Source organism: Sparus aurata, chromosome 23, assembly GCF_900880675.1.
Source record: "Sparus aurata chromosome 23, fSpaAur1.1, whole genome shotgun sequence".
Classification (NCBI taxonomy): Eukaryota; Metazoa; Chordata; class Actinopteri; order Spariformes; family Sparidae; genus Sparus; species Sparus aurata.
The window spans coordinates 22,142,687-22,160,800 of NC_044209.1; the positions used below are offsets into that span (position 1 = coordinate 22,142,687).

General features: G+C 41.1%; 1 protein-coding gene across 3 annotated transcripts; it reads left to right on the forward strand.

Annotated features, from left to right (window-relative positions):
• The first annotated feature begins 1,166 nt into the window (after positions 1–1,166).
• Positions 1,167–16,752, forward strand: atp6v0a1a (ATPase H+ transporting V0 subunit a1a). 3 transcript variants are annotated; one of them, XM_030407958.1, is made up of 22 exons: positions 1,167–1,301; positions 2,573–2,744; positions 3,323–3,401; positions 3,575–3,672; positions 3,763–3,891; positions 4,568–4,650; positions 5,215–5,341; positions 5,453–5,535; positions 5,630–5,723; positions 7,720–7,932; positions 9,642–9,792; positions 10,321–10,460; positions 10,613–10,779; positions 10,881–10,971; positions 11,111–11,229; positions 11,331–11,547; positions 11,653–11,760; positions 11,868–11,975; positions 12,526–12,570; positions 13,111–13,228; positions 13,358–13,529; positions 15,645–16,752. In XM_030407958.1, the coding sequence occupies exons 2-22, from the start codon at positions 2,628–2,630 to the stop codon at positions 15,736–15,738; spliced, it is 2,553 nt and encodes an 850-aa protein (XP_030263818.1). In that variant the 5' UTR covers positions 1,167–1,301; positions 2,573–2,627; the 3' UTR covers positions 15,739–16,752. The 3 variants fall into 3 exon arrangements, with proteins under 3 accessions (XP_030263818.1, XP_030263819.1, XP_030263820.1); XM_030407959.1 differs by having other exon boundaries at positions 12,553–12,570; XM_030407960.1 differs by lacking the exon at positions 12,526–12,570.
• Positions 16,753–18,114: the final 1,362 nt, after the last annotated feature.

Genomic DNA, 18,114 nt, shown 5'->3' on the forward strand with positions numbered 1-18,114 from the left:
TGAGAAAGACGAGGCTAAGCTAGTTAGCTAAACCTGATTTCGAGGAATAATTTCGTCTGTAGCTTGGTGTCTAACTTTTTTCCGTAAACCGGACTGGACAAATGTGTATTAGTCACTATTATACTGATAGTCGACATATGTGCGGCGCTACTGAGTGTTTGCTGCCCTCATGTGGTCAAAAGCAGGAACTACAACCTAGCGTTTATGTCAAGTTTGCATACATGCAGCCATGAGGGCATATTTTGATTTCCAGTGAGACGTTCAAAATACGATGACCATACATGGAAATTACTAAATCTACAGCTCCACATTACTCAATGTGGATAAATTAAGACTTGTACACAGATTATTATTAACATAAATAAATGTCATGTTTGTCATGTAGTGGAATTTATTAAAACTGTCAGGTCAGACATACTGTTATCAAGTACAAGCAATAAACTATGCAATATATTCAAATTTGTTCTTCAGTAAATCTTACCTTTGTGAAAAATGTTTAGTACTCTTCCAGCTTCTTAGCCATGGTGATGGCCTCCAGGCCAGTGAAGCCGCTGGTGGTAGCTAACGTTAGCAACGTTAGCAACTTTGTCCACAAGCAGTGATAGATAGCTTTTATTTGACGTCAAAGAGGTAATGTCAGGTGTAGCCAGTCTCTCTGACAATATAAGTATAAGAACGTTAGATACACGTGAAAAATTATACTCGGCCTGTAACTTAGCTAGGTTAATTTCATGCTTATGTAAAAATCATGTCCGTGGTCAAAATACCGTCAATCGGGTTTGAGTTGTCGCCCTCTAGCGGCCACGACCAGTAAGTACAACTTCGTTAATTAGCGTCAAGGCAGAACAAAATAGTATAGCGCTACTTCCGGTCGAACCTTCAAAATAAAACTAACAACACAGAGTATGTTAAGCGTGCTGTGTTTAAAAACGCATTCAAATTGAAGCCACAGTGTCTCTCTCTTCTCTTTCCATTTGTTACAATCACATTTAAATACATAAATGAATACATAAATCAATAAACAAACAAATAAATAAACAAATATGTAAAAGGAAGAAGAAAAAGGGCGACAGAGGGTAGAAAATGAATTTCTTGGAGTTAGGACCAATTACACGACCGTCCAGAGGGGGGCGGTAATGCAACGTCAAGGGTGCTAACTGCCGTAAAGCTTCACAGCAGACGAAGAAGAGGAGGAGCCGTCTGCTTTAAACAATCCAGCGACCGACCAACCCATAACAAACAGCAAAGAGGAAACTGAGAAGGAAAGCAGAGAGGAGACACACACAATCTCCGACTTAACAGTAAGGGCTGTCACCGAGTTCAGAAATATTACTCACTTATACGGTAGTTGACACGATGAACAGTTGAAAGTATCTAAGCGTTTATGTATTTATTGCACGCGAGGTTAAGTCAAATCGGACAACAGGTGCGCTCAGTTAGCGTCAACGCTAGCTCTCTTGTTAGCACTACACTCTTTAAATGTCAAACCGAGCTCGGTTAGCTGTTATCTAAATTAGTTAACTAACCTCCCAATGTCAGAAAACACTATTACAGTTAATAATCTTTTGTACAACGTTGTCTTTGTCGTTATAGTGTAACTAGACTCTAACAAACGCTTGCTAATCTGACTAGCAACAACATCAACTGACGTTACAGTTAATATCTTATCGCTCATATTAGCTGATTAGCTAACCGTATCACTGCATTGCTTTGCCAACGTTATGTTATTGTATCGCGATGATGGTTTTGGTGGATCGATGTCCAAGTTGCTGTGACAGCGACGTATTAATATTGTCTGTCAGTAGCCATTAGCTGTTTGACATCAGCTTTGACAGGTGGAGCTGCGGTTGTCAGGGAGCGTCGCTAAACGAGGTAATGTCGCTGCCTGGTGTGTTAATAGATGAGCTAAATACGAAATGTGTAATCGGTGTAGTTTTTTCAAGTTTCACGGTGTTTAATCTATTTTGCTGTGTTCAATCGATGAATTTGTACTCCCCGTTGGTACAGTGGGAGTATCGAGGCTTACCAGAGCTGCAGGTCACATGCTACCTTGTAATCCACAGATAAGCCCTGTGTGGTCGGTTCACAGTAGGAGGTTATGCTGCCTGGCTGCGAGATATTCTGAGAAAATCTTAACCTTTAATATCAAATTATTAACACTGCAGATGCTGCAGACTGCCAACAGTCATTACTTACCTGTGCATTGCATCTATTATACAAGCTGTAATCACCTAAAGGTCCCTATATTGACATGGTACAGAGAAAACTCACCATAACTGCATTCCTGCACTGATCATGAGATCAGCATGGGAGCAAGCTGAAATATTTTTTTCTCTTCTCATGTCTGGTCACATGCCAGCTTCTCACACTTCTGCTAAACTACCACACAAGTGTTACAGGCCTCCCTCATTAGTGATCTTGACACTAATGTGAAATGCAGAGGCGAGTGTTGAATGTCGGACTTCTCACATCTGTTATGTGTTGCAAGAGTTTGACTCCAAATGATTTTCCCCCTTAAAATGAAGATCAAGTTTGCTTGTATTTGTCATTAATTGACTTTATCAATGTTCAGTCTCTATAGGTTCTGGTTGATTTAAGGGAGCTGAGCGCTCACATCCTTCGGCAACATGGGGGAACTCTTCAGAAGTGAAGAGATGACGCTGGCTCAGCTCTTCCTCCAGTCGGAAGCTGCCTACTGCTGTGTCAGTGAACTGGGAGAGATCGGGATGGTGCAGTTTCGTGATGTAAGTCCGCTGTCACCCTGCTGTCCTCTGAGTCATGATTGCTCTGTGTGTATTACCAACAGATGGCCATTTTCTACCCACTGAAACTTGGTAAACTCTTAAACCAGTACCTAGCATCTCATCAGTCACATTGTTGAGAAAGTGCATGCCTTCTGCATCGTGTTCATCATGTGCTCCCAGCTGACCCCTCATTCCACACATGAGAAAACCCATTCCTGACAATCCCTGAGGGAAGCTTTGTGCTTGAATATAAGATGGGCTGTATCCTGCTCGTTCCATCACATTATACTCTGACTCGGTCCACTACTTAAAAATAACTGATATGCTCAAATGAAGTTGCAAATATAGTTTTTACACTTTATTAAAAGAGTTTATTGATAGACTTTGAAAGGACCTTTTTAAATGGGAGGGGAGTCGGTGGATTGTGATACAGAATTTGGCCATAGCATTTAATTATTGAAATGTCAATGTACGAATGTAAAAGATGCACAATTGTTATTTTAAATTTATTTTATGTCTTTGAACACGACAGTCTGCTCAGCTGCTTGATCCTCACTTGTATTCCTTTTTTTTTCCAGCTAAATCCTGATGTGAATGTCTTCCAGCGAAAGTTTGTCAATGAAGTACGACGTTGTGAGGAGATGGATCGCAAACTGAGTAAGTGAGCGTAGACGTTCTGTGCCGGAGCTGCCTGCAATGGAATTTAATCATGCTGCCACTCATTATTAAATCTATAGCCTTTAAAGGACCCTACAAATGAAGATAGGGCCCTTGGTAATCACCAGGAGGCTGTACGCCTGTATCCTCTTTTTACTTTACCTATCTTGCAGGATTTGTGGAAAAAGAAATAAAGAAGGCCAACATCCCAATAGTTGACACAGGAGAGAACCCCGAAGTCCCTTTCCCAAGAGACATGATCGACCTGGAGGTGACTGCTCTCTCTTTCTCGCAAAGATAAACCGCGAGCTCTGTCGTCTGCTGCGGTCCTTTGCTGAACCTTTTGTACTTCTCCCCACAGGCCACGTTTGAGAAGCTCGAGAATGAGCTGAAGGAAATAAACACCAACCAAGAGGCCCTAAAGAAGAACTTCCTGGAATTGACTGAGCTCAAACACATCCTGCGTCGCACGCAGCAGTTTTTTGATGAGGTCAGCTGGACTGTGCACACTGTTTACAACCTTGCGGTGGCCCGAAAGAGAAGTGGGAGTTTTGCTTTATAGTTGTCTACTGCCGTGGTTTTATCATTTGAGAACATATAAACTAGTTCATATGCAATGTTAGGTTACAGTCAAACCAAAACTTATCTAACATAGATTCTCTTGATAAGCCGCCTGCACTGATCTCACTCACACACTTACAAAGAAGCACTTATTTCTGCTCGATTTGGCAAGAGGTGTTTAACTCGTGATCGTTTATAGATGCTCACATGGCTTTGGTCCAGTCACACCAGCTATTCACATTAATATCCTGTAATTCCACTGCTGCATAATACTTGAGACAGAATTTATTCGGTGGATACTTTTAATTTGCGGGAGCAAAGAACTTTGTGAAACATCAGTTCCACTTAATTGCCTTCACTAAAAAGTTTACAAGTTGTTGTTAGAGTGAAATGAGGTGAATGATTTAGTCAAACCTGTAGCTGTTCAATCATTAACAGGCTGTTGTATCTTTCTCCTGTCTAGTTCTCAGCAGTCATGTAAATACAATCTTTGAGATGTTTATAACAGCAGTGTTCACAAGTATGTTCATACAGAATGTTAATGCAGTCCCAGCAATGATTATGTGCCATTGTAGCTGATGATGTGTGACCTGACTCTCATGCAGATGGAGGATCCCAGTTTACTGGAGGAGTCATCGACCCTCATGGACCCCAATGAGCCCAACCGAGGGGCTCCTCTCAGACTGGGGTGAGTCTGCTTTTTTGGTCTTCCCCGATTCAGACGGATTAAGCTTTCCTGGAGATTTCCAGTCTGTGCACCTCAGCCATCTGTTTCTCAAACCAGAGTGTTACAACCAGCCAGTCACCTCCCACATACCAGCTTAGTCAGGAAACAAAGGTCACCTAAAGCGGAAGTCTATCAAGAATCCATATTCGCAAATGTTATTCCTGTTAGTGGAGGCATTTCAGCAAATGTTGGCACAATGATCAGCTTCTTAAAAATTAATCACAAACAGAAACTGAACGGCCAATCTGTCGTATATTGTGAAGATGGACATTTGAAATATATTTGTTCCAGAGGTTAAGCAAATATTCAGGTTGCTTGGCATTCACATAATGTCTATGGTGGAGGACCCACTTCCAATGTAGAAGAAGGGCTCATGCTAAGCTAACAGAAACACATTGCCAATACATCCCACACTGGTCTTGTAAAGTTTCTTTGACTTGTTGGCCAAAGCTTTAACTGTATTTCTTTTAAAAGTTTTATCCATATAACCAACAACAGTGATGACAGAATGTTTCCATGTTATAGATTTGTAGCTGGAGTCATTGGCAGGGAACGTATTCCCACATTTGAGAGGATGCTGTGGAGAGTTTGCAGAGGAAATGTGTTCCTGAGGCAGGCTGACATTGAAGATCCTCTGGAGGACCCAACTTCGGTTAGTTTAATTTATATAAGATATGATCAACAGTCTTTGAAAATCAGACATTTTTTGAAGTTTTACAATAAATTGAGTAGAGAACTATCTAACTGTCTTATGCTTCAACAGGGTGACCAGGTCCACAAGTCAGTCTTCATCATCTTCTTCCAGGGAGACCAACTGAAGAATCGTGTCAAGAAGATCTGCGAGGGGTCAGTGACTTTAGTGACTGTACATCATTTGTACAATGTTATGAAATGTTCTTGTCCAGCAGATCCTCATCTGTGCTTCTGCATCCGTCTTCAGGTTCAGAGCAACTTTGTACCCATGTCCAGAAACGCCTCAGGAGAGGAAAGAGATGCTAGCAGGGGTGAATGCACGCATTGAAGACCTGCAAATGGTAAATACACTTGAAGAGGAAACGCTTACACACTGATGACTCTTTAACATGGAGTTGTTCACAGATGCACTTGGACTGTTTAGTTCTCTTTTCTTTTTTAATTATTTCTGCTTCGTCAGGAAGAAATCTAACGGAAAGTGACGGTAGAGGAAATTTCATAAGGCAGGAGGACAACATCTGCTCTTTTGCAGTTATTCTCAGCTTCCTGTCTCGTCTCAAAGCCGGATATTTTATAAGCAATTGATTGATGCATGTTGCACAAATGACAGCTCATTGGAAACAGAGCCGTGTGCTTCACTGGCCACTGATATGAATCATAGATAGTGACTGAGGGTGAGATGAATACTTAAAGGACGTTTCAGATGGTAATTACTAATCAAAACCCTTCTGTAAGCGACAACAACAGCAGGAGACTCCTGGAGTCTGTCTTTTGACAAACGCGTACTGCAAATTTACTAACTGCAAGAAAAATACTTTTGTCAATAGAACACTGCTGTTATTGTCCCCACAGTGTTGACTTTCTCCTAGTTCAATTGTTGAAGCACAAGGTAGAGCCCTGGGGAATCCCTCCCTCCTTAAGCTTGGCAAATAAGAGCTGTTCTCTAATTATTACCTCCACCAAGAAGGTTATGTTTTCCCCTGTGTCCGTTCATAAGTAGATTGGTTTGTCAGCAGGATTTAAACAAAAGCTACTGAATAGATTTCCATGAAACTTGGATGGAGGATGGGTCTCAGATAGACTCATTAACTTTTGGTGTAGATCTGGATAAAGGGACCGATCCAGGATTGTATTTTTTCTCACTGACTTTAACATTGTGAGTTGGGTGTCTACATTTTCGTGTATTTACTGTGGAATAATGAAAAAGATCTTTTTTACATTTTACAGACTAAACGATTAATTGGCAGATCAGTGGATGATAAAAATAATGTGATCATACGAGGATACGTCTACCTATGTGGGCGTTTTACATCATGTCACACAGTCTCGCGTATCACGGAAATCACATTTGTTAAAGTGTCGTGCACTCAGATATTATAGGCTCATTGACAGCTGCAGCCACAGAAACGGCTCGCACGAGACAGATACTTGATATTTGACATGCGTCCTGTTTGACAAATCAGTTGGTACCCCTCAAGGCCTTACATACGGGAATGAGGATCTCGGTGTTTGTGGATGCAGTGTTATGCTTGTCGCTACGTGGGCACGAGAGTTAAATGACAGAACAGCATGGATGCGGAAGAATGGCCGACTATTTGGACATCATTCAGCTATGTGTGGGCCATTAAGCCCCTCGACAGCATGCAAGACTATGCCCGTAGGCAGACAGCACAGAGCTTAAATGTCCTGCTATTTGCTGATCATGGGACTCGACTTTAAATGTGAGTCATACAGCGGCATACCTGAGAATATCCCATATCTCCACCGGGTAAACCTAAAGGCTTTACACAGCCCGTTTTTCTTCTGCATATGACTCAACTGATCAGGCCTTTTAATTTAGATTATTTTATGATTCGGTGCTGCTATTTATTTTTCTTGTTATTCTAGCCTTTTCAATAGCATTTTGATTAATGTGTGTACACTGGACATAGTAAGAAGAAGTTTTTCATTTCTAATCAAGAGAAAAATGACTTACCCTCCCTAAGATCTGCTTGTACTTCCCAAAAAAACACAGGGTGAACCAAAATGGCAGGACTAGGTGTTGGCTCCCACAGTGGATATTTTTGGCTCCAGGACCGTAGAGATTAGGTTACATAATGTCTGCTAGACATTTTTTTTAGAACCTGAAAAGCCTAAAAGAGCTTTAAAATCTCTCTTTAACAAGTTTCCTGGCCTAGATGGGCAACAGTAACTATGAGTTGAAGATAAACAACATAAGACTTATGACACAAAATCAGAATCAACCAGATATGCCATTATAAAATCATGAAGAACACTTCTGGTAAAGTCATGTAAAAGATTTCACTCTGACCGCTCTACTCTTGTCTGCCCCCAAAGGTGCTAAACCAGACTGAGGACCACAGGCAGAGGGTCCTGCAGGCTGCAGCCAAGACAGTCAGAGTGTGGTTCATCAAGGTGAGGAAGATGAAGGCCATCTACCACACCCTCAACCTCTGCAACATTGACGTCACTCAGAAGTGTCTGATCGCTGAGGTGTGGTGTCCCGTCTCCGACCTGGACTCCATCCAGTTTGCCCTGCGCAGGGGGACGGTGAGTAACGGAGCACCAGGTAGTTTATGTTTATAGAAAATATGCACTGTTTTAGGTCCAGTTCATGTTTTATCAACACAGTCACACAAGGTGCCATTTTTCTTCTCAGAAAGTAGACTCTGGTTCAAGTTTAAAGGGATAGTTCGGGTTTTTTGAAGTGGGGTCATATAAAGTACATATCTATAGTCGATCTGTTTCCTACCGTAATCACCGATCAGCGCAGCCTCAGTTTGGAGAAGTAGAGAGCCGCTCCAGCCCAGAGGCTCAGCTTTGTACTGCAGTGAACGGGGTTCAGCAAAAAAGCGAAATTAACCACCTAAAACAAGGCTCACCTAAAAAAATCTATATCGGGTCAAGTGTACGTTGTATAGGTAAAATTCACACCGCTTTACATCGCCGTCAGACCGCGCTTTCTTTTGGCACTACATTTTCTCAACCGCAGAACCCCCGTATCCCTACGCATGAGCGCTAATGCAGAAGGATACGGAGAGTTAAGTTTAGTTTTTATCGAAAGTAAACCTCTCGTTCAGCCGCTACTCGCAGATCAGCTGTTGCCCAGTTACGCTAATGCGTAGGGATACGGAGGTTCTGTGGTTGAGAAAATGTAGTGCCAAAAGAAAGCGCGGTCTGACAGTGATGTAAAGCGGTGTGAATTTTACCTATACAACGTACACTTGAACTGATGTAAACATTTATACGTGAGCCTTGTTTTAGGTGGTTAATTTCGCTTTTCTGCTGAACCCCGTTCACTGCAGTACAAAGCTGAGCCTCTGGGCTTGACCGGCTCTCTACTTCTCCAAACTGAGGCTGCGCTGATCGGTGATTACGGTAGGAAACAGATCGACTATAGATATGTACTTTATATGACCCCACTTCAAAAAACCCGAACTATCCCTTTAAGGTAACGTATTGAATGTAGCAGAACCAGTTTGAAACCACTGTTTATGTGGAAAAGTATTAAAAGGGCTTTTGTGGCGCCAGAGGGCGTCGTCTGTTATGCTGCTTCTTATCTGTGCTTCACGATGCTACTCAGGGCGACATTAGCCAAACCTAGATTAGCACACTCGAAGCTCCAACTGAACTGTCAGCAATCAAGTTGCATTGTGGGTAATAGAGAGACCAGGTTTGGAAAAGGAAGTAGAATGCCTGGAATAAAAAGACGTTCTCTATAACAACACACAATTTCTCAAGTTGATTGTGAATCTGACCATGTTGTATGAGTGCAATAATTTCCATTATCGATTTATCTCCTAGTTACTTTCACGATTAGTCAAAAATGTTCCTTCAAAAATGGCTTACACAATTAATGCGTTAGAAATAGTAAGCAGCAGATTTTCTTGCAATTGACTAATCGTTGCATCTCCAATTGTTTAAAAAAAAAAAAAGGAGGAGTGCTCTTTTACTGGATATTTTGTTGTGCACAGCAACAGAGACCTCTCTACTATCAGTTTATCTCTCGGCTGTTTTTATTCTGTGTATCTCGAAACATGAGGCTGTGGTGTACTGCATCAAGATCTTATCTGTACCACTACTTCTAAAATGTTGTCCTGGCAGGCTTTGTGAACTCTGCTCAGATAAATGAATTTAATACAATTATTAAATCAGATTTTAAAGAAGACAGTGGTATCAGACCAGATTTCCATTTCTCAAATGCTCTAGTTGTTCATGTCTGTGAAAGCGTATCGTATCTTGTGTTGCCTGACATGTAGGAGAAGAGCGGCTCCACTGTGCCTTCCATCCTCAACAGGATGCAGTCCAAACAGACCCCACCCACCTATAACAAGACCAACAAGTTCACCTCAGGCTTCCAAAACATTGTGGACGCGTATGGAATTGGCAGCTACCGGGAGATTAACCCAGGTATGCATGTCACACCTTTCTTAGTCAGACCATCAGTGTTACACTGCTTTTTTTTTTTTTTAAAGGTCCAGTGAGTTGGATTAAGTGGCATCTAGCAGTGTGGCAACCAACCAAAGTACCCTGGTCTCTCCCTCGCCGAGCTTAAAACTAAAAACACGCAACACAACAGGCCCTCTCTAGAGCCAGAGTTTTATTTGTTTGTTCTTCTCATTCTAAGGTAACAAGAACAGTGCTTCTTAGTTTCAGGTGATTTACGTTAATGAAAACATGATTATGAATATCATGTTCCTTTTTTGCTGATAGATCCTCTAAATCCCTCTTAATCCTACACACTGAACCTTTTCTGTTTACCCAGCTGCCTGTAATATTAAATTACAGTCACTTGTTGCCTACTCTGCATCATCACCCATTATCGCCTTGTTGGAACATGCTGTGTATTGTGACATGTGTATTCACTCATATGTTGTTTCACCTGCCACGCCACCCTCCCCTCATGTGCTGCCTGCCTCCCCAACTCCTCGTCTCCAGCGCCATACACCATCATCACCTTCCCCTTCCTGTTCGCGGTTATGTTTGGTGACCTGGGCCACGGGACGCTCATGACCTGTGCTGCCCTGTACCTTGTGTTGAGAGAGAGTAGGCTGATGGCCCAGAAGAACGACAATGAGGTATGGATCCCATCATGGCCATCTCATCAGCCCCTATCACTGTTCCCAGATTTGTACAGGGTTTGGTGCTTCTGTGGATTTACGTTCATAACTGCAGAGATTTTTCATGTTCGAGAAACCCAACTGATCTCTCATTGATTGTCTTGCGGCAGATGTTCAGCATGGTGTTTGCAGGGCGTTACATCATCCTGCTGATGGGAGTCTTCTCAATCTACACTGGGATCATTTACAACGACTGCTTCTCCAAGTCACTCAACTTGTTTGGCTCCGGCTGGAGTGTCAGGCCCATGTTTGACCCTCGAATAGGAGGCAACTGGACGTAAGTGTCATTGGCAATCACTGCCTGTCGCTTAAACCTATTGATCACTGCACCTGTGTTGTAATTAAAGTCACAAAACTGATCACCAATCTCCTGTTTAGGTTTGCAACACTGGAAACCAATAAAGTCTTGCAGTTGGACCCAGCATTAGATGGAGTGTTCAAAGGGCCGTACCCCATCGGCATCGATCCGGTGAATATTTTTATTTCTAATCTGTTCTCCCTCTTGATACTTTGAGGTAGAAACATACTTTTAAAAATGTTTTTAAAAGTATTGTGGTATTCTATTTGTCAATATCACTCACACCGTCTCCGACCATTTTGTCCCTCAGATATGGAACATTGCCACCAACAAGCTGACATTCCTGAACTCGTTCAAGATGAAGATGTCTGTTATCCTGGGAGTCATTCACATGCTGTTCGGAGTCAGTCTCAGTCTCTTCAACCACCTGTAAGATCTTCATCCCCATCATCATCATACTCGCCTTTGTTGATTTTCTTTCACTTTGAGTTTACCAAGGTGACAACGTGACTGGCTGCGCTTCTCTGCAGGTACTTCAAGAAGCCTCTGAATATCTACTTGGGATTCATCCCAGAGATTGTCTTCATGTCCAGTCTGTTTGGATACCTAGTCATTCTGATCTTCTATAAGTGGCTCTCATACGATGCGCGCACCTCCAAGGATGCTCCCAGCCTCCTCATCGCCTTTATCAACATGTTCCTCTTCAACTATAACGACCCCACTAACAAAGCGCTTTACAGAGGACAGGTTAGATACCCACTTCCATCCTTTTGTCCTGAAATGAATCCAGGCAACATAATTATCCTTCTTTAATGTTTTTTTTCTCTCTCTCTCTTTATCCCGAATATGTAGATGGGCATACAATCACTCTTGGTGGTAATCGCCTTGGCTTGTGTTCCCTGTATGCTAGTAGTGAAAACTCTTGTTCTGCGGAGACAGCATTTGTGGAGGAAAAACCTGGTAAGATGAAGTAGACTTACATTACGTATTGTACCCCAGTTAAAAGCACAATAATTCATTGTTCATCCCTTTTTTAATTTTGTTGATTTGCCCATCTTCTATGACAGGGTACACAGAACTTTGGAGGGATCAGGGTGGGCAACGGGCCCACGGAGGATGAGGCTGAAATCATTCAGCATGACCAGCTCTCACAGCACTCCGAGGAGGAGCCTGAGGTAAAAGAGAACCAGGAGAATAGGATCTACATGTATCTTTGAATAATTCAGTCACTCAGCCACGGTTGGAAACGGAGAGTTCATGTTTCCATTTCCCTTGTGGGCTAATAAAAGCATGAAATATAGATGAAGGTCCGGTGGTTCAGAAAGGTTTAACAGCTTGCCACGTTTAGATTATAGTAAACGCTGTTGAGAGATTCAATTCAGATCTATTGCTTGTAAGCTGCTATAAAGAATCAATATAAAGAATATCCCAGCTGGTTGTTTGTACATCATGAAGAGCTTTACAACTACCAGGAAACCGATTGTGCTGAATTGTGTGAGTTGTTTTATGTTTTGTAAGACAAAACTGATATATTCCCCTGATTTGATCCTAAAATGCCCTGAATGCACTTGTGAGCAGAGTGTTGTCATCCCGTAATGTTGTTTTTGCCCTCTTTCCTTTTTAAGAGTAACTGTTTTCTCTCCTTACTTTTCTTTTCACTGATGTCTTTCACTGTCTGTCTGTCTGTTTGAATTTATGTGTGTGTGTGTGTTGTCAATAACCAAGCGTTGCCTTTTGTCACCTGCTGTCAAGGCCCACGAGGAGGAAGAGGTAGGACAGGAGCTCACGCTGCACCTCCACCCATCAACATATCCCATGCATGTGCTAGAATTTCTGTCCCTTCCTGCCCCTCGCTTTATTGTCTATGTATACTGTAAACCGTTGCCTGCTGCTCTTAGCTGTGTCTGTCTGTGTGTATGTGTCTGTGTGTGTGCGTGTGTGTGTAAGTGGTAGTCGGTGTTTTCCAGGAGTCACTTGTTGAAACATGGGTTGCAGGGATTCCTCAAGCTGTGGGCGCCAGTAGGGTCGGTGTTTCCTTGTAGTTGCGGCGTTGTGCATGAGGCGTCAGTAGGGCAGCTAATTCTTTGGGTTCACAGGGTCCTAAGACGACGATGCCCCCTCTTCTAATTTATTGGTCTCTGCTGATCTCCAGTGGCAAAGGGCTTTCCTGTCAATAACCTGAGCAATCATGCACACACAGCTAACCCACATTCCTCCGGTGTGGACCTCAGGACTGGTTATAGAGGGGTTGTTTCTAGAGGTTCATGCTGACATGTGGTTCCATTTTGATGCTATTCTTCTGTCCAACAGTTTAACTTTGGGGATATGGCAGTGCATCAGGCAATCCACACCATCGAGTACTGCCTGGGCTGCATCTCCAACACTGCTTCCTATCTCCGGCTGTGGGCCCTCAGTCTGGCTCATGCACGTATGTCACACTTGTGTCATTGAGGCTTGCCTACAACTTACTACAGCAGCTTATTATGAGAAATAGACATACACTCAAATGAAATGCAGGGCCTCTCAAATCTGTGTGCTTTCTTTGTCCTGTGCACAGAGCTGTCAGAGGTGCTGTGGTCCATGGTGATGCACATTGGCCTTTCCTCCAGAAGCTTGGGAGGCTTTATCCTTCTGGCTATAGTCTTTTACGCATTCGCTGTTCTCACAGTTGCCATTCTTCTTATTATGGAAGGCCTGTCAGCCTTCTTGCATGCACTGCGACTGCACTGGTAAGTTGTGTAATTGTTTTGTATATTGCACTTGTTTCTTGGTATGTATGTCTTTATCAGTTGATATTATTATATTTAGTTTTTAATGGTTTGAAGGGGCTTTGATTAAACTATTTTTGAACCTATGGTTAGATCCATTGTACAGTTTTGCACATCTCATCATTGTTCAGAAGTTTAATACATAGTAAGCATTAAAACTGAGCAAAACTAGGATCCTGTACACTGGATTTACTATTTTTTAAAGAGGACTTCACTTGGGCCAAGGGACAGTATTGTTACCCACAGAGCTATAGCTCCATCTGCAGGCTAGTTTTAAACTTGACAGTTTCTCAGAAGACTATCCCAGGGTGCGTAGAAACAGAAATGACAGGATACTCTTTCTGTTGGTAATTTTAGACAGTAGGTGACTATTTCAGCCTCGTGTCTTTCAACTTAAAGAACCAGGCCCAGCTTCTTTGTATTAAATAGGTAAAATGATTATTTAAGCGACACACTTGGTGCTAAAGGTATAAATTGAAGTGTAAATGACAGCAATTTATTGGGAAAAACTTAAAAAAAAACAAAAACAAAGTCAGAGTTGAACATAGGTCCTGGCGGAAAAAATGGTATCAGAGTGAGGAATTGGTTTGTATTGTAAAGATGCAAAATGATACTTAGATCACAAGTTCCCTTAATTGACTGACTTCCAGAACAGTGTCACTCTGTCTGCCATGCTCCATACTATAAAAACTCATTTAGAATTAGCAATATATATATATATATATATATATATATATATATAAATATATAAATATATAAATATATAAATATAAATATAAATATATATATATATATATATATATATATATATATATATATATATATATATATATATATGATTACATACATATACATATATATATATATGTGTGTGTGTGTGTATGTATTTTTTTTTTTACCTCATTATAAATCAGGACAAACATACAAATGTTATAATGCTTACTTTAATTAAAATTCCCAACAAATTATGTAACGACACATTCACATCATCAGGGTGTGTCTGACCGTCAACAATGGTGTGTCCCACTTAGAAGTTCCCCCACTCTCTTTCCTGGCCTGTGGCCTTGAACATGTCTGGCAGCAGTTGGTGTGCAGACACAGTGCGTTTCTCCTGCATGTGTGGTCTGCAGAGCAGCCTGCGACTCCTCCGTTGTCCCCTCATTAATGTCTTTGTCTGGCCTTGCTGAATGTCATCCTAGCTTTTAATCCACTGGTACATTTCCAGGGCATGCCTGTGTTGCATCCTCGCTTCTCTATAATTACCCTTTACACAGGAATGCTGGGTGACTCAGCTTTCACTAAATGGCCCTCAGGGACTTTCAGGTGCAGTACATTGTATGCAGAGAAGCTTGTATAAAACACCAATTATCATATTTATTTTTAGTTTGTTTGCCAGAGTAGAGGTGGTATTATTCTGTCCAGAGATTTTCTATGCGATACCCCAGACTCCTTAACCACTGAATACCAAGTATATGTAGGAACATGTACTTTCTAGTACTACAAAAGTAGTAAGATAATGTTTATAATTACATAAAATAATCTAAGTTTATCAGTGGGTTTAAGATCAAATGTGGCCGGTGAATTTTGTGGTTAATTCAGCACAGATAAGACGGTAGATATGAAGTTTAAACACCAAAAGCACAATTTTTAAATTATTCCTTTGTTTTTGCAGAGAATTTGCAGGGAATATTAACAGTTTTAATACGACAATCCCCTCCTCGTCTGATTTCCTACAACCCAACAGACTATGGAATGGCAGGTATCTGTAGCTCCTCAGTTAAAAGGTCACCCAGCCATCATTTAGCATCGGCCTTTTTAAAAATAGAGCCTGATCATTTTCCAGAAGGGAAGAAGCTTAGGTGTCTGGCCCCAGGACCCGGGTCCAGGAGCAGGGATGTAGACATGAGCCGGTGTAGTTGGGTTCAGACTGTGGAATGAAGAGCATGGGTCAACAGTCTCAACTGCCCTGCTCAGCGTTACCCAACCCAAGAGCCAATCACCACTGTGTGCCCAAGTTATTGTAAGAGACGCTTCCTGGTCATTGTTTTTCTAATTGGATCTTTATTTTTTGTACAGGGTGGAGTTTCAAAACAAGTTTTACTTAGGCCAGGGCTTCAAATTCCTCCCCTTCACCTTCGAAAGCATCCTGGACGGGAGGTTTGAGGAATGAGATCTGACCGCTTCTCCTCTTCTCTTAATGTCACTTGTATCTCTTGATAATCTGTGTGGTGTTGAATAGTGATTTTTGCGTGTGATGCAGTTTCCCGGGTGTCACCACATCTACAAGAGGGGACACTCCTAAAGATGATCTGTCCGACTGCCATTTGTTATAAACTTCTATCCACTTTTTAGAATTGGTAACAAAATGTGAAACATCTGCTCAGAAATTACTATTCATTCATTCCTGCGAGAAAAATAGAATAATTTGTAATCTGTGTTGTCTTAGTTTTTGTTGTTTCTGTGTTTTATTTAGTTAAATATTATTTATGCAAATTGTTCCTTTATAAAACCTGCATTGTTTTCTATGTGGCAGTGTTGCACTACCAGTCATAAATAAGTTCTGTGATGTGCAGGTGTCTTGACTGATTATGTGGACAGAAGCTTATTCAGGGTAAAGTGATTCCTGTCTGTCTTTTCCACGTTGTTGTATCAAGATCATCTCTTTCTCTCTGCATTGGCATTGTTCTTCAGCAATGATCAACATCTTGTGCACCGAGCACCTCTTCGATTTCAGAAACACCTACTTTGCCTCTATTACACTGCAAACTGACCTCACATACTGAGCTGTAAAGGGAATAAAATTAAACTAGCATCAAGATGTCAGTGGAGATGAAGTGAATGTTTAATCACACGCTCTGATATTGCCATAAGGGGGCGTCCGTGTGTTCACTGAGCTGTTCAGTATCGATCTAGAGCACACATTGAGCATGAAGGGGAATCTGAAGGTGGAAGTTCTGTAACAATCCAACACTTGATTGGTTAAACTGTCAGTCTTGCTGAAGTTTTTGTTCCTCATGCTGATTTCAGTTGTATGTTAAAGTTGAAAAAAAACCCATCATTGTCACAGAAGGGAGTAAGAACAGCATACAGCAGACATATTCAAGTAGAGTTAATTCCTCAAATCATTTAACAACCACATTAATTGTGCATCTCTGTCTCAATAAATTGGAAAGAGCTGGATCAAGTTGTGGTTGTTGTTTCGTCTTCTCTCTTATGCCTTTTTAATTGCTTAATCTTCAGCAGTGATTGAAGAAGTATTCGAAATCTTTACACTGCACAAGTATTATCAACAAAACAACTTACATGGAACATGAAAAGTAAAAATGCTCATAATACTCATATAATTGAGTCCTAAAAACTTGATTTTCTTACAACAAGTGGGATTTTAAAAAAAGAAACAGAATTATTTCACACATTTAATGAACTGGTCATGTATTTTCAAGTGTATGTGCACTCGTAATCTGCAAAACAGTAACATTAGGTGTTCCCTTTTGTGTCTTTATATGTATAGTATTCCTCTGTGAAGTGTGGAGTGTTCAAACCTGAAGAAATCAGAATCAGTATGAGATTTATTGCCAGGTAGGTTTTTACACAAACGAGGAATTTGTCTTGGTGCAATGGTGCTTAAAATATCCAATCACACAAAAAATAAAAAGATAAATATATAAATCACACATTAAATGTATTGCATTACTCAGCCAGTTAATCTGTAGGGCTGGCTTCACATATAAATAAGATTGCAAAAGCTATATTTAATCCATTTTCAAAAAAAAAAAAAAGTGTACTACAGTTAGACATCGTCAGTCCAGCAGATTTGGTTGTCAGTGTGCTACAGCACCTCTTGGTGGTGCTGTAGAGCCAGTTATGCTCTCGTAGTGGTCCATGAGAAATGAGTGGTGTGGTTTGACCGATGAATTGTTATCATTTCTTGCTTGAGTGCTGCCAAACTTTGTGCCTGATATAGGATACCAGGCATTTATTTTGGCAAACAGAAAGGAAATTACCCATAAGGATTTTTACTGCAATGTAAATAAATGTACTGTTATGTATTTTGTGCATAATGGGCCTTTTCTTCAACACGTCACTTATCATTGAGTAATTGTCTGGGTTCCCTCAGTCTAGCCGTCTATAGGCAATTATGTTATAATGAGTCTAAACAGAAGTATCCACTCGGGCCTCCACCCAAGGAAACATTTAGCGTTACACAATATTTCATTATTCGTCAAGCAGAAGTGATGTAAGAAGTACTCAGGTCTTGTACATAAGTAAAAGTAGCAATACCACAGTGTAGAAATAATCTCATACAAGGGAGTCATGGCTTAAAAAGTACCAAAAGTAAACATTCTCATTATGCACGAAAGGCCCTTTTCCAAATAGAGTATATGATATTATTGGATTAGAGTTATCGATGAACTTATATGCATGTACATCATTTTACAGCATAGTTTTGGGGGAGGCATTATAATCAGAAGAGAAAAATACTTTCTCTCCGATTTTTACAATTGAATAAACTAAACTGTCCTCAATGAACTACACAATTCCATAC

Bases quoted from the DNA above. Each gene is read 5' to 3' on its own strand.
- atp6v0a1a (XM_030407958.1), top strand. From the start codon at position 2,628: ATGGGGGAACTCTTCAGAAGTGAAGAGATGACGCTGGCTCAGCTCTTC. The intron at 2,745-3,322 runs GTAAGTCCGCTG...TTTTTTTTCCAG, and splicing joins GGATGGTGCAGTTTCGTGAT to CTAAATCCTGATGTGAATGT. The intron at 11,976-12,525 runs GTAAAAGAGAAC...TCAATAACCAAG, and splicing joins ACTCCGAGGAGGAGCCTGAG to CGTTGCCTTTTGTCACCTGC.